The sequence below is a fragment of the Neopsephotus bourkii genome, unplaced genomic scaffold, assembly GCF_033783945.1.
Source record: "Neopsephotus bourkii isolate Nb327-2 ecotype Australia unplaced genomic scaffold, CSIRO-AGI_Nbou_v1 NB_1749, whole genome shotgun sequence".
Lineage (NCBI taxonomy): Eukaryota > Metazoa > Chordata > Aves > Psittaciformes > Psittacidae > Neopsephotus > Neopsephotus bourkii.
The window spans coordinates 4,100,436-4,119,839 of NW_026902223.1; the positions used below are offsets into that span (position 1 = coordinate 4,100,436).

Sequence of the window (19,404 nt, forward strand, 5' to 3'; positions counted from 1 at the left end):
TCACTGCTTTTATATCTTGTCTGCCCTTTATTGTGTTATTCCTTCCCGTGAGCCACTTGTCTTCTTTCTTCAGTTGCACAACAATTTTAAGTGCAAAATGTGGGTTTGGAGGAATTGGTTTTGGTTAGTTGGGGTTTTTTGTTTGAAATCCAACAAAGCTGATAACCACCGCTTCTGAAAGCGGGCTCTTGACAGGGGCTGGTTCTGGAGCTTTGCCACTCACTCCACTACCTGCAGCACCCTCGTTGAGCCATGTCTATTCCTAAAAGCATGCCTGTCTGATGCCCGTTGGCGCAGCACCCACCGCCGGGTGCTTTCTCTGCGCACTCTTCCAGCATGAGGCCTGCAGGAGGGGGTTATCTTTTGCCAAGATTAGAAAGGCACGGAGCCTGCAGAGGCATCCATATTTTACCCACACCTTTGTGAGCGCAAAGGCTCTTTCTTACAGGTCCTGCGTATTTCTCCGGTTGTTTTGCCCCCTGGTCAGGCTTTTCCTCGCTGCTCACCGTCTCCAGTAGCAATGCAGTTCTGCACCGTGTGTCTCGGCGGCACAGGAGCGGGGCGCGGAAGGCCGGGGCGCTGCACACCGACCCTAACAGTATGGGGGTCCCGCGGCGCCTCACTTCCAGCGGCCGTCGCGGCCAGCCCGGCCAGCCGGTGCCGAGGCGCAGCCGTCTGTCCTCGCAGGCCGGCCGTGGCCGGGGGCGCAGGTGCTGCTGATGGGACCGACGGGCGGCGCCGGCTCGGCAGGTGTGCTGCGCTGCTGTGGGGCGGGGCGAGCCGGGCTGGCTTCCCTCGCATGACCCGTGTGCGCCTCTCGACGGACACGGTGCTCTGCTCTTATTCGCGGCGGGGAGCCTTGTCAGGTCTCTCGTGGCCGCGGGTCCGGCCTTGGCTTTGGGAGCCCGGCTTCCCGCGCCCTGGGCAGGGGCTGCTCTCCAGCGAATCCACCTTTGCTGCGGTGCGGATAACGCACCTTCCCCTGCCTCCCCTCAGGGGAACGTGAGGTCTTACCTTGTGCTCTCCAGCTGCGCGGCCGCCATTTTTAGCCCCTCAGGAGGCTGCGGGAGGATCGGTCTCTGTCCTGTTTCCTTGGCACGTTGGCTCCTGTAAGGTGGGATTCGTAGGCTTTGGTTCTTGTACCCATTCCACTCCTTGTGTATTATTACCTTTGTAACTTACACAGCGTGCTGTTGTTGGCAAACGGGTGCATTTTGGGTCAGATTTGGGACCCGCTTCCAAAATGGCAGCGCCGTCGTGGCTGTGAGGGAGGAGGCTGCGCCTGAGGTGACCGATGGCAGCAGCGTGAGCCATCCTTCTGCGGGTTTGCTTTGTGAATGGAGAGCCTTTTAAAACCCGGTTTAAACCCTCTGATTCATTAAGGGAACAAACAGCAAGGCTCAAGAGCTCAGAAACATTTAAATGCAATAGAAGCCCACGAGCCTGGGGTGAATCAAAGGTGCTAATCGATTCCTTTCAGCTGTGTTGAAGGTGATGGCTGGTGCCATTGAGTCTGAAAGCTTTGAGGAGGAACGGCTGCAAAATGAGAGAGAAACCATGACCTGGAAGCCCAGAAAAGGTAAGCCTAAAATAGTAGGACAAAACAAAGCAGGTGGGTAGTTAAACTTATACTGTGCTTGAGGAAATACATCTAAAAGAGCATGTGTGAAGCTTCTAGGTGATGCCTGGGAAATGCCTCCTCAGTTACTGCACTACATAATTTACATGTAAATAATCGGTGTATGCCTAGGTGTAAGAGTGATTAATATTGCCAAAAAACCTTTGTATATATCACAAATAAACCCAAACCCACAACCAAAACCCAAGACAACCACAAAATCCAAACCAAACCCAGAGCTCTGTTATTTCAGCATACCTTTGTTTTTGTTTTAACTACCAGAAGGTGAAGGTGGTGAAACAAAGCTGCTGGTTCCTTTGCCCTATTTTAAAGGGTTATATTTCAACCCTGTGGAAAATCCTGACTTAGGCTATTGTTGATGCAGTACATCCAGTGTTCCCAAGCACGTGGAACAGCACTGTGATGATACTCCATATATAAGAAACTGCATGTATTACAATTACATTAGTTAAAAAGTGCATTTATATACCTGTTTGAATTATTGCATGCTAAGCATTTGTTTCTGTTTAATTCCTCTTTCTGTTGGTTTTAGAACGTTTGCTGAAGAATATTCCGGGTGTTCTTGATGGTGAGTCTGAAGAAAGTGAATTCTCTGATACCTCTCACAATGAAAGTGATACCGGTGGCTCTCCTGTTTGCACTGGTCATGCACATTCTGACCTGGAAGACTTGGATGGAGAATTGTCCAATATGTCTGTGGCTGTAACTTACCCAGAGCTGCAAACTGCTGCTGCGCACGAGGTGGAAGACTGGGATAAAGAATTGGAGGATTATGATCCTTACGGTAAGTACAAATTTGTTGGTGCTTCATTTTGAGTTTTCAGTAGTATGTGATCAGCAGAAGGCTCTTTGTGGGAGAATGGTTTAAATAGCACTGCATGTTCTGTTTTAGTAAGCAACCTTTCTTGTTGTTGGCCTCATGGATTTGTAATGCATAATTTTGGTGTCAAATACAGGATTTAAAGGCAGTGCTGTGAAATTAGCTTGAAACCCTTGCTTAAGCAGTTGAATTCTTAGGGAGTAGAATGGGAAGAAGAATTAATTATATATGTGCGTTGAGTTTCTCTGGAGAGGCTAGGTCTCAGTAGTTTATCTTTGTTATTCTGAAGCGAAGGAGAAGGGTACATGGAGTGGTGCATGGAGGAATCTAAATTTGTTTTTTTTTGTGTGTGTAAAAGGAATTCTTCCTTGAAGAAATTCCATCCAGACTCTACACTGTAACATACCTCTGCAGCATGGGTTCTCTGGGGGGAAGTGGTACAAATGCTTAGTCTTTGAGTCTGGCTTCTTGTTGCTTTTGCTGTAGGCTTGGGGAGTTTTTTAGGGTGTTTGTTTGCTTTTACTGTTTCTTGAAGCTTGATGCTCTTAAGTGGTTGTACCTGTGATCAGCCCCATGCACAAAGGTGGCATTGGATGGAGGCAGTTTTATCTGGATCTTCAGGGCTGTATTCCTCCCATTTGTGAACTGGTTTACGGTGACTCGTGTTGAACTGGGAGTCTCAATCTTCCATTTGCCAAGCTGTGTTTCAGGACAGAGCAAGTGAATGGAGTTTAGCCAGCAGCGGCTGATAACCCGCTGTGAGTTTGTTGGCGCAGAATAGTACCATTTCCATTTTCTTCTCATTAATGTGTATCTTTTGTGATTAATACAAACATTCTTTTCTTTACTCAGGAACTATCAATTCTCAGTTTATTTTAAGTCCATAAATGGCTGTTGTGTTCAAGTTCCATTGTTTGATAACAGAAGGAAGTGAGAAAGTTTTTGTAGCCTTCCTTTAAAATCATTCTGATTTTAGAATGGAAACAGTGTTTTTTTCACACTGGATAATCTCAGAAAAAAGACAATTTCTTTTTCAGATGTTTCCCTCTCTTCCATCCTGGCCTTTCCCTGTAATCTCTTATCTGCTCAAATTTGTGGAAGATTTTGGGTTTTTTGTTTTTTGTTTTGTACTGCAGTTATCACGAGTTCTCTTATTTTCCTTTAACTAACTCATCCCTGCCTGTAGCTTGTGCTCTCAAATTGTCACAAACTAAGGCAGCTGTGATGATGGGATCAGGTGCTTGTGAAGGATAATGAGTGCAAGTGCCTGAGTTGTTAACTGCCGCAAATGAAACTGTCCTTGGTTGGCCATTTTCTGGGTTTTTACAGGCTTTTAAAAACTGTTTTCTTTGTGGCTTGTTTGACTGAGCAGCTGAAAGGTGGGCACATGGATATACTGTGGTGGGGCCTCTGCTGCCCCACACTCGGGGCTCTTCGTTTGCTCAGTCCTTTTCAGTGTCTGCTGCCTGGAAATCGTTTGCTTCTGTTGAAGGACTTCACCCTATTTTTGTGCTCAGTTGGTTATTTGGCCTAATTCTAGCAGAGTGGAAATGCTATTCACAGTTAGCTTTTACAGAACCCCACTCTTCCATGCCGTCTAGTGACCCAGTTCTTAAAGGGTTTGGAGGGCTCCTAATTGGAGTGTGGTGATGGAGACATCAGGAGGGAGGAGGGCAAATAGAAGTAGTTATTTTGTGAGCCTTTTATGCCTGGAGAAAATGTAGAACTGCATGCACTGTAAGAGCTGTGGTGGATGTTCTGAAACCAGGTATAACACTGAGCTTTTGGGAAAACTGTGGAAAGAGCTTTCCTTAAAACAAAAATGTTACCAAATTCAGCTGTTTGCTTTCTTTGTAGGTCTAATTCATGAGTGCTGGCAGATCAAATTGAAATGGTTCACTGCAAGGTGCTGCAGACCTGCAAAATAATCTGCTGCACTATACCACCGGTTCTCTTCAGTATCTCGCATGCTTTAAATCTTTTCTTTGATCTTCTTTAGATGCTGGCGATTTCCACTGCGGAAGCTTTCAGGAAAATAATCCTTTGGCCTCGTACTCATGGCAAGAGGATTCGTTTTACGTCCCAAGCTGTCACCATGCAGCTTCTCTTGCTTTTAAGCCACCATTTAGAATGACCGAGACTGGCCAGTTTGATGATGCTGATGAATGAGATTAACTGTGGTCAGAACTAAGTTTGGGTTCCGAGTTGGATTATGTTCTTCACTGATTGAGTCATGTCAAGTCCTTTGGCTTGCTTGCAATGTTCTGCATAAGGCCAGAAATGAACTTACCATCTCTGAAGTTTTGCTTAGACACTCCGAACTGTTTATAAATTGACCACACTTGACCTCTGGAAATGAGAGTGTGGGTGCTAGCTGTAAGGAGTCAGTGCATTTCTGGACTTTTGTTTGTTATATATATGTATCTGTGTTGTTGCTAATTAATTTTTTGAGAGGAAGCATTTAACTTAAAAACTGCAGTTTCTCTGCCAGGCTTTGTCAGTTTTGACATACTGATCCCCGTGTGTCTATGTAACTTGTAGTTTCCATTTGATGCTGTCAGATGGTTTGGATGGCTGATGGCTGTAAAACCTCTTCCTCATTGCAGTTTCTCTGTTGTGTTTCTGTGTTGCAGTTTGTGATTCCCTGTCTACTGCTGATGTTAACAAAACAAACCATGACAAATACAGGATGAGTTGGGATTATTTTTATGTATTCCAGTATAAAGGAATGGCATATATGTGATACGTGTGTGGACAAATGGTAGGGACTGCTGCATCCAGTAGGAATGCTGGGTGCTTAAGACTGCCTCCCAGCAAAGATTTCTCCACATCAGACCTTCTTGTATATGGGCATATTATCCAATCTTACAGTTGTCTATAACATTCTCATGTGACATTAGACATGTAATGAAAAAGAAAATACCTCCACTTATGTAGTGTCTTGCAGTACACAATCTTTGTCCTGCAAGCAGTAGTGCATTAAGGTTCTTGATACTATATGTTTTGTTGTTTGTGGGAATGAAGAGATGGGAACAATATATGTTTTGTTGTTTGTGGGAAATGAAGAGATGGGAACACAAGATGTGTCCAGAAAGTCTCTTAAGACAACAGCTGGGACTAGATCTGTATCCTTTCTGTGTTTGCTCTGGTATTAAAAGAAACATTCTCAAATGAAATGTGAAAGTGGATTGAGTGGCTGGTCACCTGAGTAACAGTAATGTTCAGCTAATGGTCATGTTTCATTACTCACTTCTTTCTCAAGAACTTCTTGACAGCTTTGACACAGACTGATGCTGGAGCACAGCACCCATGTTTGTTTAGTCTCACGTCAGGAGTTAATATTTACCAGTGTATGAGTCCAAAATAATTTACACATCTATTTGGAAGGGGCAAGTGAATGACAGTGATATTTGTTCAATCTTTTCCTAGAGAGCAGATGAGGGCAAGCTCTTGGAAGAGTCTTTTCTTCTGGTGCCTTGCAGTTTCTGGTTATGTTTTAGTACCTAACAAAGAGTGGAAGTCTGGTGTAGAAGTTGCAGGAAATGTTTATGTGTTTTGTGGGCTACTGGCTCTCAGAGAGTATAGCTTTTTGAATCTTGCATTATTTAAAACATGCACTTGACCCTGGAATAGAAGTGAGAATTGACTATGCCCAGTTTACCAGGTTTGGGCATGTAGCGGCTTCTTTATCTGGGAAGACAGACTGTGAGCACGACTATAATAGACTCGTCAAATAGAGTAAAATTGTTGATTTGCATTTATAAATGCAATATTAATAAATATAGATGGAATACGGGTTACTGTTGAAGTAACAACACACCAGTAAATTCTAGAAGTTCCTCTGGAAAAGCACAGGTTGCTTTCAGAGCCTTTTGGGCTCCAGCTGCAGATGTCAATACCCAACGCTACCCTGCAGAGGGCAGCAGAAAATTGTCTACCCCGCTCAGCATCCTCTCATCTGGCACTCAGTTTCATCAGTTAAGTGTGAGATCCCCGGGCTGGATTTCTAATGTTAATAGCAGTTTAGATCCGTGTTCTGCATAGCCTTGTTGTTCCCCAGTGATACTGATTCATGGCCCTGATTCGTTTCTCATTTTTTTTTATTTCACTCTGAAGTTATACTTACTGGACTGAAAAATTTCTCCCATGGCTGAGAAAGAACATCACTTGTCTTCAGGCTTAATATGTTTTTTTTTTTACTGTGCTTGTGGGAGATGTCCCACTGTATTTAATAAAGATGAAACTAGAAGGATTCTGTGGAAGCAAACCTGCCTTTTTAGGAATTGTTTTAGAAGGATAACCAAAAAGTCTTTATAACATCAATCAGGATTATTTTCTTCCCGTTTTGTTCCAAAATTCCATCAGTACCGAAACCGAAATCTTCACACCATTTTGTTGCACTCTATAAATGAAGTTTGTTTTCTCAGCCTGTAATTGCAATCAGCTTTGTCTATCTCCACTGTGGTATTATTAGAGGAGAAATTGTCTGGAATGGCTGCTCCCTGAGCTGTTTGTATTTTACATGACTGTAAACTTCAAAGATTTGTTTTTAGTTTCCCTTTAGGATTAAAACTGACACCACCCCCACCAGCTTTGTTAAAAACCCACGAGGATTTTACAGCAAAGATGCATTGCAATCCCTGGGGATGTGTTGGCAAATGTAACTTCCTTGGTCCTGGCCCTGCTTGTTAGAGAAGGGGCTTAATGTTAAGTTTGATCTGAATACTGTCAAAGTTCAGTGGGATTAGAAAACCAGATGCACGCTTCTCAGACAGCATTTCCCTGGAAGGATTTGAAACCAAGCTCACGGATTCCAGTGTTTCTGCGCTACAGAGTGTTTCAAATTTCGTTGCGAATCTTGCATTGAGCTTGTTTTGTGTTGACACAAGCACGCCATGCTAGGCAAGAATATGTTGCAGTTAAACCCAAGAGAAGGTAACACATGAGCCAGCAATTCAAGCCAAGAGTGTCAGCCCTTCAGCCTTCTTAAATTATTGGAGGAAGAGAGTCCTGTTACAGGACCAAGATGGTAGATACTTTACGCATACAAGAAACACACTAGCAATGTATAAATTGGTTGGGAAATTTATCAGAGGTGTCAGAGATTCCTCAGTTTAAATGCGTATACATCTCTAACAGGATTCTGCCCTTCTGTTCCTACAGTACAAGACAGGCTTCAAAGGACAGAAGGCTTTACTGCATGTTAATGTGCTTGCTGGGTTTATATTTTGGAGGAGGCTTAGTATTGTGGCATAGTAGTATATTACTGTAGTGATAGGACAAAGGGTAATGGGTTAAAACTTAAACAGGGGAGCTTTAGATTGGGTATAAGGAAGAAGTTCTTTACTGTAAGGGTGGTGAGGCACTGGAATGGGGTGCCCAGGGAAGTTGTGAATGCTCCATCCCTGGCGGTGTTCAAGGCCAGGTTGGACAGAACCTTGGGTGAGATGGTTTAATGTGAGGTGTCCCTGCCCATGACAGGGGGGTTGGAACTGGATGATCTTAAGGTCCTTTCCAACCCTAACTGTTCTATGATTCTATAAAACAATGACTTAGTATGGGTACAACTCTAAAGCTGCCTTTACTTCTCAGTTCCCTGTTTTACAGGCAGAGGTGATCATACAGTCTGTTCATAAAGTACTGCAAATACTCTTGAGCAAGAAATCTTTTCTAAATAGTGAGGTATTAAAAACCAAAACCCCAAAAGTTTTTGCATTTTCTTTGAAAAGACCAGCAAATAACAATATAAAAAAAATATTTGGGTGCATCTGTTGTTTCCGTTTAGACCTATAGGGAATGATTTGCAAGAGGAAATAATTGAAGGAAATGTGTTCATATTTCCTGTTGATAAGGTACAGCATTTAATTCATACATCAGATTGAGACAGTGTTTCTTGCTCTTACATAACCGTAAAATCCAGCCCATTTCAGAGCCTTTTAAAGACATAAGTGCTTGACTTGTTTTCTCCCATCTTGTAACTAGTGTGCTTTTGCTCTTAAGCTGAGAAAGTGCCTCTGTTGTTCAGTGGACTCTGTGGATAATTTCACAGGCTAAGGGAAAAATGTGGATGGCAGCATCTCATCCTGACCATCTGCTGCTTCCAAGGACACCAGTATAAATCCTGTTGTAACAAAGGTCATATTGTGAAGCTAGTGGGTAAAAATCTGTAGGCACAGGAAAGGAACTTGTGATACTTACCCTCTGTGGTTCTGTGATGTAAGTGTAGACATTGGATGTTTGAGCATTAGAGGATAAAATTGTGGTGGAGTTACTAGTCCTGGGAGTAGCAGCTACTCATAGTGCAGCTTCCTGGCTTGGCAAAAGAAACCTGCTAAAAAAAGCTGCAGAGCACACAGCCCTAATAACTGGTTTAGTGATGGAAACAGCTTCCTTGAAGCATTTGGAATAGCTCCTCAGCTGGTATGAACTCTTGCAGCTCATTACACAAGCAGAAGCTCTGTCCCTCTGTATCCCCCTGTGCAATATCTGTGTCATCTCTGAACTGAAGTTCAGTGTGTCATTATTGCTGTGGATTTTAGTTCTGAATATAATGGGCTTTCTTTACATTCATTGTAACTTTATTGACTTTCACAGAGCCAAAAATGTGGCTCAGTGTCTCTTTGCAGGTTGTTCTTTTTAATCCCCCATTGGCAATAGGTAATGTCAGGACACATAGCTGAAATCGGCCTAGGAAAGTTGATATCTTGTAATTAACTCTTCTTACAATTCAAGTCATCTTCAAGTCTTCTTATAACTTCTTATAATTCAGCAACTTTTCTTTCTATGACCTGAATTACTTTAATCAAACCTTTCCTGATCTGCCTGCAACTTCTGCATTTAGACCTGGAAAATCTTTCCATTGTATGTTGCAGTAATTTAAGACTGAGTTGTGTACACAAGTTTTATGTATTTGTTTATAAGCCTGATGTCTCAGTATATTGTTTTATTTCTGTCAATGGGAAATGCCAGTTAATTCTGCTCAGTCCTTTTTGAGCTATTGGGTCCTGGCAAAATTTACATTGAGTGTCAGTCTGTGAGATGTGGAGTACCAGAGAATCCCGGTTCTCATAGTGCTGCTTTGAAGTTTTAATCAGTGTAGGTATTGTGGACTGGGGTTCTGACAGTAAGCAGGTTATTTAGTTTTTTTATCTCTACCTCGGGAACTACTCCAGAACTTTTACGCCCTGAGGAGTTCCTTCAGTTACTTAACACATACTAGAAAATATTTTGTTGGGTTTTAATTATTTCATTGCAGGTAAAGTCCTATCATTTCATCTGTAACCTTTGTCCAGTCACAAAGATGGGTTTGTGAGTAAATGTGCAGTGTTATAATATAGTACTGGCTGGCTACAGTTGGCTGGTAGTTGTGTAACTCCGTCTCCAGTGCTAGATGCTCAAATGCTTCTGGGGAAGTTAATAAGTGCGGCAGTGTGATTAAAAAGGACCTACACTCCACAGCAGAGAGTACAACCTCCCTTTATGTAATCGGAATTCCAGAGGGTAGGAAAAAGTAGTTCATCTGAGTGGGTCTTCCTAGTGGTGACAGTAGTATGGTAGGATTGGAGCAGCAAAGTCAGAGAAGCAGCTGATACTGCCAACAGAAGCATAGGCAACAAATCAAAATAATATAGTAGGGGTTGTCTTAGTAACGTTTAGGAGGAATGGGGACAGACTGGAACCTTGGTCAGCACTGGATCTGAAGTAACTTCTAGCCTGGGTAGCCTGAAAGCCAGTGCTCTTTGAAGCCAGTTCGTATTGAGGTATTTGGCAGGAGCTGGTGGTGTCTTATGTGGATTCTCCGCAGGGAATTGGGGACTGAACCAAGTTGCTCCAAAAGCACCCTTTTTATCAGGAGAGAAGCAGATTATGTGTTTGGTCTGGTTTTGATACACCTGAAAGTGGGCAATGTTGAAAAACTGAGGAACCACATCTGATCCATAATAGCATATTTAGTGGAAGTAAAATATCTGCAGAGGACAAAAACTAGGAACGTTTAGATTTTATGCTGTGTGGACCTATTGGATTCGTCTGCTGAAGCCAGCAAGATTTCTGTAAGTCCAGTTACTGTAATTACTGCATTTACACTGGGTTTCATAGAAAAAAACATCTGATAATGCATTGCAATTCAGAGCCCCTCTTAAAATTCCCCTGGGGAGAAGGGGAAGAGTGTAGGGGGGGGAATTAATATAGCTGCTATTTTAAACTTCTAATGGGTATGTGTCATAGGTCACGTTGGTCATGTAGCCTAACCCTCTGTCCTGCAGGATACAGCCAAGGAATTCTTGTGGCAGAAGAAATGCTTCTTCCATATTGGTTTAACACATCTTGTAACCTCTTGCTTCACAGAAAAAAATAGAGCTCAAAGTACAGGTTTCATTAATTAAGTATAAGCACGTGAGGTGATGTGCAAAGTTGTATGGGCAGTGTTGATCTGCTGGAACAAGCCCTTTTCTGTGGCAAGCCTGAGATGGTCTGTGTGGGGGAGCAGGTCTGGTTCAGGAATCTCAGTTGCTGCTTTCTCTTTATGACAGGAGAAGAATATGTAAAGGAAGACTGCAAATTTCGTTTCAGCTATGGTTAGTTCATGATACCACAAACTGCAGCAGGGCAAGTGGTAAGCTGAAATGAATACACAAAGGTGGAGCCTGTATATAGCCACAGTGCTAGTTCAGAAACCACCATTGTTTTGTCTGCTGTCACTACTGTATTTGCTAGAAACTTAGACCCTTCCTTGTTCTCAGTGTCACTGCCTTCGGTGTTACTGCCTATCAGTACCTTCAGTTCTGTATTCTTTAAACAGGCCATTATTTTCCTGGTCTGTAACAGCTTTTACCTTCTGTTTCGTTCATTTTTAGCTTTTCTGCATTTTTCATACTTGATTGATTTGGCCTCTAATGCTGCTGCTTGTAGTTTGCCAGAAATCTGGTCTATTCAGTGGTATTTGTCAGATGTTATAGATAAAACCACTTGGATAAATGTTTCTCGGGCAGAGACTGCCCGTCCACTAGATAAGAACTACATTTAGTTCTATTATCTGCACTTGTGTTAATAGGTGTATTGGATTTAATTTGGTCTTACGGAGAGAAGCAGGCAAACTTCTTCAGACAGGCGTGGGATTTGGTTTAAGGACAGGCTTTCTTATGTGGTCTGTAAAGTGCATCGTAGCCCTATAGGAATACTTTGTGTGTCTGGTTCCTGCCTGCAGTTTTGAATGCTAATGATTGTGCTTCTAATTATGTATTGAGGTAAAATCTCAGATGAAAGAATAGGGAGTTTTATCATCTGTCCCATTAAGTGCAGCAGGGTTTCTGTTGTGAAAGGAGTGACTGCCTAAAACCAAACCTAATACTGACAGTGAGGAGGAAGCCCTTCTCAGGTACACAGGCTTTGCAAGGCACCTTCCATCACTCTGCATCCTGTAACTGGTTAAAGGATGTATCGATTTCTTAAATCAGCCATGTCTTTGTCATTTACTTCCAGTGAAGTTCCTTCTGAAAAGGGGGTTGATATGGACATCTTGCCAGCCTGTAGCAGTGTGGCTGTTTGATATGATAGGACTAGGGAAACAGGTAACACCCAGCCTTTGTGATCCTGACTGCCTGTAAACAAAAGGGCTAAGTTCACTATGCTGTTAATGGACTTAACTGCTCCATAATTGAGACTCCAGGTACTTGGGAAGCAACCTCTTTTGTTACATATCCTTTCAAATTTGGCTTAGTTATTCTTAGCTTACCTTGGTATTGAATCTTGCTGCGGCTTTAATGCTTGCTTCTGCCACAATTCAGTCCTCAAGGCTTGACAATAGGATTTTTCTGGTTTCAGGGCTTGCCTCTATAGTGTGTGTTTCATTTTCTGCTTGAATTTCCCATTTTGGAAGTATTGTTTTCCTTTTTTGCCTTTTTTTTGTACCTAGCGGCTGCTTCTGCCTGGGGTTAAATTTTTAGGTTTTGTTTCTACCTGTTGAAGTAGTTCTGCCTGTAGCACCAACAATGGGTGCTAGCTAAAGAAAAGAAGAAATCTGTTTTCTATTATGGCAGCTTCCACATTGTGTAATGACTTGAAGATTGTATCAACAGTGAGTGTAGGAAGAGGCTGAAATAGGTCAATATGGGAGAATGCAGAGTGTGCAGGAGCTGTGCTCAGTTAAAACTGGAGCATGCTTCAAGGTTGACTTGATTCCTTCGTCTTTAATTGGAGCCTCACCTAATAGAGCTGAGAGCTTTCCCTTCTCTAGTTTATAGTGCCTTGTATCCTTTTTTGCTGTACTTGCCATGTTACCACACACATGACACTGATGTGAGAGGGATATTTATTTTTAGCACTTTTTCCCGTGGTTAATCCATGCAGGTTCTGTTTGACCGTACAGTGCTATTTTAATGATGTAGGAACAGCTGTTTTCTCCATGTCTTATCAAATATCCTCCATGTTCTAATAATAACACAGAGGTTTCTTTATTCCTGGCTATTCCAAATTCCCACCAGAGGGATCTCATTGCATCTCTTCATGGGGCTGCAATCTAGGAATGGGCACTTGTGGCTGGCTAGATAAGATTCTTTGCTGTAAAAACTCAGTCTGATTGAGGATTTAGCATTTATTTTACCTTGAGTTTATCTAGGATGACATTTAGGGCTGATTTTTTTTTTTTACAGCCCGGTTGTTTTAACTTTGTTCTTGTTGCTTTGGTAAAATGACAGGTATATCAATGTGCTTTGCTGTCAGCTGCTGTAGGAATGATTTCATTAGACTGACTTCTGTTTTTGTTAACACTACCATCGACTGTTTTAATGCTGCTGTTTACAGATTCTAATTTTGTGATCTTTTTCATACGTATTTTCTGTCATCCTTTTTGTTGCCTATTTGCTGGCACAGAACTGATACTGTAGCAATTGTCTAATTTTATATGAGATCTGTGAATGATATCTGTCAAAATATGGCATCTGCACCACTGCTAAATGGTGCCTTTTATTTCTTTTTCTGTTGAGGAAGATGCCTGTGATTTAGCTGGTCCTTCAGGTGGTCTAGTGATGCTGTGTTGAGTGAGAGAACATGACATACCTGACCTCTCAGCTCCATGGTCCCACCAACAAGCAGGGTAGCATGAACTAGTGCTCTATTAGACAATGAGTACTCCAGGACAAAATCCTACAGATCATGACAGTGTTGGCATAGCTTGATAGACCAGAACAAAGAATGTAACATATCCTAAATGCCTTCTGACCTTGTATTTTCACTGCTAATATTTTTGAATGGGGGGGTTTAAATCATTACACACTTAAGGTCTGCCAGAGATGTGTGTTTTCACTGGAGAGTCTCTTCTGTGTAAGAGTTGTCCTGATTATCTTGAGAAAGTTCTGGAGTTGCTTGTTTTCAAGCTTTCTTTTAGTCTGCAATATACAATAGAGGAATGCAGGTTATTCTTAGACATGGAAACTTATTCTGCTACTGAAGTGCCTCATCAAATTCACTAGTAGCATGTCTTTTCTTGCTTAGCAGTCTTCTCTTCAGCATTGAATTCCAGAAAGCCTTTTACAGGTGGATTTCATTCTGATATAATGTTCTACTGTAGCTCAGAGCCAGCTTTAGTCATTAACCTATCCATGCAGCTACCTACTTTTAAATTAACTTGGCTATTGAGCAGCATTTGGGAGACACAGTTTCAGCTACTCTTAACTTAGGAGTTAGTCCCCCCAGTACATTGCCTCTGCAGTCTTCTGAAAACTGAACATTTGCAAACACTTCAGTTGGTTTAAAAAAAGAAAAAAGTAATTGTCAAGGGCAGTAACAGCAGAAGTAGAACCCGTTTAGCAAATTCTTTTTGTCAAGGCAGATCTGAAAACTACATTTGGAAGGTAGCTATGTTGTGAGTGCTTCAGAGGCCACTGCTAATAAACATGACTAGTTTCATGTATTGAAGGTATGGGCCTGCTGGAAAAAAAAATGGCTTGAATGCCAGTCTGTGATTTTCCAAATTAAATATCTATTAAAATCAATAATGAACATTACAAGGTTCCTATGGTTACCAAAGCTTCCTTAGTGCCAGGGCTGCAGTACATTTCACTTCAAAGAAGAATCAATTTTTTCCCCCTTCTTTCAGTGTAATCAAATAGAACTTTCAAAACTGCTTTTAATTTGCATGCATTAGTTGGTGGAACTTGTTGCCACGAGGATTTGTTAAAGCTGGCAAATATAGCTGTTCCAGATGCTTTTGTTTCATAACATCTTTGAATGAAATCTCATTAAATCACAGTTCTTCAGCTCTGTACTGTAGGGCAGAGGTGGCCATCCCTTGGCTGGGAGGACAAGTACAACTCTCAGTGACCCACTGAGTGTGGGTGAAGCTCTAACAGATACTACAGCGTGTTACTAAGTGTGTAGTCACACAGTTGTGTTTACATGAGTGACTTACGCTCACTTGGTCTTGAAACTGGTCTTGCACTTCTGAATACTTCTGCTGTAAAGTACAGCCTTGACTAGTAAATGAAAAGGTTAAGAAGGAATGACTCTTATGGTCAAGATATGTCAATATTGTTTCCACTAAAGCTGTAGGTGCTGCCACCATTGGCTGATTGTTGCAGGATGGAAAATCCAACCTGCTACTTGTAATGTGCAGGGATGGACATAAGCCCCATGGTGAGATCCTATTAGACAATTCCTGTGCAGGTTTCCTCACTGAGCTCAATCAATGATAATGTTAGCAAGGTTATAAAAACAATACAGTGAAACTGAGGAAATAAACTAAGGGATTTTGCTCTGGCATCTGGCCTGCACTGACAGCACATCTGCTTAGCAAAGGTCAAAGATCAAGCGCTCCTGACACTGCTTACTGTTGTTAGGAACTGTTCCCTTTATATCAAGCACAAAAGAGTGTATGTTTAGGCATTCCCCAGTGCATCCTCTAGGATTACTGTGCAAAGATTACTCTTGTTTTGACCATATATTTTCTGTATACAATCAAAACTTCTTTATCCAATGTGGAGCTTCTGCTTATGGTTTAAACCTGGTTTTAACATGCACATTTGTTACTGTGTAAATCACTAATGGAGGGAAAGTATTTGCCACATTAAGTCTGTTTGCTTTAGAACTGCAGAAATTTGTCCTTCCGGAAGACAGTCTGACAGGATATGTGATTCCCGGTGACCTGATTCTGTTCTCTTCCTTGCTGTACTGGCTGATGTGGGTTAGGCTGATACAGCTAGACAGATGTACGGTGATGCCTTCTGCCATGCTGCATCCATGAGGAGAAGGGTCTCTAATGCACCTCTGATGGCCAGATTCATCGATTTGTGTGTACTCTGGGAATGCCTAAGGAAAGATGAAAAGCAAGTGATGGGGTAATATTGATTGCAAACTTCTGCTGCAGCTTGGCTGTGTTTACAAAATCTCCTACCCCATATGAAACTACTTGTTTATTTCAGATGAAATATGTAGGTGGTGACTATACCAACCTTCGTGACGTTTATGAGGAGTTAATGGAAGACTTTTCATGTAAGCCTTTAATACCTGTAGGTCCATCTGCTCTGTAAGAGCCTTTATGCACTTTGCATGCTCCTGAGTTGGAGTAAGAAAAATCAATCTAGTTTTGTACATAGAAGAAAGGGATTAAAATTGCCACAGTATCCATATCCCAGTTTTCATATTAAAAAACCAGGGAACTAGGTATTTAGATCCTGCAAACAGTTCTGAAACAGCTGAAAGCCCTCACAGACCTGCCCCATGCAGTCAGGTTAGCTCTGTGTGAAAACAAAAAGGTTCCATGTGCACCTTTACAATCATACCTTACAAGAATGTACTTGGGTACATCAGGGCATGTTTCTGAGTGAGCTTGTTCACCAACACTAGTGTGTTTCACAGTTCAGTTTCTGGTGCTTTTGAATGTGCTGCCTGCACACATTCTGAGGCTTGGCAGCATGGTATGGTTGGAACAAATGTACTGGATTGCCAGGGGAGCAGCTGTGCCCGTGCTGTGCAGGTTGGCTCTTTCCTGGCCTTGAGCCTGATAATTTAAATCGAGTTTTTAATGGGCTTCTGGGCCTTCCCCAGTTTCTGTTCAAGCAGAGTCTGGCACCAGTCTTCCCAAGTCCATAGCAATGAAAAGCTCTATTTTTAGCTTCTGATTGTGGAGAAATGTAGTGACAGGAAAGAAACAAACTGGTCAGGTGAGTGCTAAAATAGCAGGAAGGGGCTATCTAGCGAGTCTGTAACCTGCCTTTTGTCCTGTCAAATTGGGAAGTACAAAGTATAGCAACTGTGGCTCAGACTTCTCTGTAAACTTTTCCAGATTTTGACACACTGACAGTTTTAATTGAGCATGTTTTGTTTAATTCCTTTTGCCCTTTGCATCTGAGAGTGTGCACAGGCCTATGCAGGTTTCGACAGCAATCCTGCAGGGGATTGTTTTGAGATACAATTGTTGGTCGTTTAAAAAATAAAGTAAATATTATGAAGGCTTTTAATTTTCATTCCTCTTCGGGAAGTTTCCAGTCCCCCTCTTACAGAAATTATTTTCAGCAGTTTCTTGGGTTTCAGACCCTTCTTCTTGTAGAATATATGATAAAACTGTAACAGTTGTCAGTTTGCAGTGATCATGGGCTAGTGGTCTCATCTGTTCGAAGTAAAAGGAGCTGTTGTGTCTCTCAGTGTTAGTTTTTTAACAGCAGCTGTTGGAACAGTCGGTAAAGGTTGAAGCACTGTGATTTAAATGGTACAGATATTGGGTTTTGGTAATGAGAAAGGTAGTTAGTACCTTTCTGTGTATCCTTCAAGGAGTTATGAGTATTATTCCTCCATGCAGTAGGTGGAGACAAAGACCTGATGAATTTTATAATGTCTCAGACCGATTTTTATTAGGTATGCTTGGTCTCTCCTGGCTTTTGGTATTACTAAATTCCTTTATAGAAGTAGCAACTATCAAACAATTCTGTTCCAAAGCCTGTTGATTATGTTTACATCGAGTGTCACAATTCTTTTCCTGGCTATTATTGATCAATTGGTTCTTCCAAATATAAGGTCTGATTTGGAGATGGAGGAGGTATCTGTGAAACCTTCCTTGTGCAAGTTGAGATCTGTCTTAGGCCCAAGAAATTCAGAGGTCAAAGCACGCCCAGCATTGACTTCAAGTTTGAACATATCCAGAAATTCCCAGTGGTGTAGGAGTTGGATCTCTGTGCAGGTGGGAGGATTGAGGTGTGTTCTGCCGCTGTTTATAGAGTGAATTTGTGTGTACGGAGGTTTATATAAATCCTGTGTGTTTTCACAGGTTGGTGTTTGTGTGCTTACAGCATGTTTGGCAGCACACAGAATATGGCCTTGGCGTCCTACTTCTGCCTGAATTTATCTGAAACCTGGGTGTAATGTGGAGTAGTGAAAACACTTTATGGTGTAATCCATAAAGTGGGAGAGATGGTTTATTAGCTTTTCAGAAGGAAAACAGTTTCTCAGGTCCATTGGTTGACTGCTTCAAGTAAGAAATAATCGTAGATATATATTTGTTCTTCTCTCCTTGATATCATTTATACTGGCCTGGTAGATGCTTCTTTGATAGAGGAAGTCTCTGCCATATGCATCATATGCATGAACAGAAGTGGATTGAAATAGTCATGGATTTCCAGATATAGAGATGGATTTCCAGGTATATAACAGTGCCTGGGATATTTCTTCTGTTCTGTTGGATGCAAAGCAGGCTGCCTTTGTAGAGAAGGCTTTGTCACATCTGTCCCACATGCTCAGCTGAAGTTACACTTAACATTAACCCCTGTGATTTCAGCAGATGATGGAGGGATTCCCTCACTCCCTGATCCCAGACTGGTCTGTTGAAACTTTCTATGCTTCTTAAGGAGCAGAGTTTAGCTAGTGAGGTGTGTTCATGACTGTGCAGATGCAAGAATGTGGAGTTTAACTTGGCAAGGAGGAAGTGGAGAGGAGCTCACATGTTGGGGTGGATCAGATGACCTGAGCTCAGAAGCCATTTAAGCAAACCCTTTAAGAATGGATTTCTTGCTGCTTTGAGGCTTGAGAAGAATTGCTATCAAGTGCCCTCTGTTCCTCATCTGCCTGTGAGGAAGAATGTTTGCCTTTTGAAAAGTAGTACTTGGGATTAAGTTTAAAGCAAGAGAATGAGCTTTTCTCTGTTTAGTTCCTCATTATGCCACATAGCTTTGTGCCTATGGGACATACCTTTTTAATTTCTCTGGAATCCTTGACTGGAATCCTGACATCTCCCCTATCTCATGCAGAAGAGTTGTGTGTGGCCTGATTTTTAACTCATGGGCAGTATACGCTATAGATGGTCAAAATGTATGTTGTTATTAAATACAGCTCAAATGAAAAGGCAGTGAGCAGAGTAGTTTTCCAGAATCAAGGCAACACAGGCTTTGGGGGTAGCTGATAAAGATGTGTAGAGTCAAAGCCTGCTGCAGTATCATTTCTGTTGCAGTGACGTGGGTGTTTTGTCCCTCATCTATTTGAATAAATCAAAATATCCTCCAGTAAACAGTAGTGGGAAACCTGAGGATGACATACAAGTGGTGGGTATATGGTTCTTGCCACTAGTGATGCACAGAGCCTGTCTCTCCAGTGTCATTCAAGTACAGGCTGAGGGGAATACTGAATTAGAAAGTCTGAACATCTCAACGTTGCTTTAACTCTCAAGGACAGAAGCAGCACTTGGCTCTTCTTCAGTTTTGACCTACTGAGCTAATCACAAGGATTGAACAGAAATCCTGACTTGAGCAATAAATGATGACAGTGAGTGAATATACGGTCAAGCAACAGTGTTACTGTTTGGTTCAAGGATTACTTTTATTGGTCTCAAAGTTATGGTTTATCAGGGTTTTTTGTATGCTTCTTTAAGAGCAGAATGTGATTTAGAATGTCAAGATCTGTGTAATAAACTGAGTTAGATCATTAACAGACCTAAACTCTTATATTCCTGAGGCTTGTGGAACTA

The 19,404-nt window shown here is 42.0% G+C and overlaps 1 protein-coding gene across 6 annotated transcripts in view; it reads left to right on the forward strand.

Moving 5' to 3' along the window:
• Positions 1-866: 866 nt before the first annotated feature.
• Positions 867-19,404, forward strand: part of COPRS (coordinator of PRMT5 and differentiation stimulator) — a 168,149-nt gene continuing 149,611 nt past the window's right edge. For 5 of the 6 annotated variants that reach the window (XR_009729045.1, XM_061377341.1, XM_061377342.1 and 2 more), the window contains exons 1-3: positions 867-1,157; positions 1,481-1,579; positions 2,172-2,423. Coding sequence is in view for 5 of the 6 variants with exons in the window: in XM_061377341.1 (XP_061233325.1) it covers positions 1,495-1,579; positions 2,172-2,423 (337 nt within the window). In the remaining variant the exon portion in view is untranslated. Of the gene's footprint in view, positions 1,158-1,480; positions 1,580-2,171; positions 2,424-4,458; positions 4,874-19,404 lie in introns of those variants that run through there. The other variant, XM_061377339.1, reaches the window with a different exon arrangement.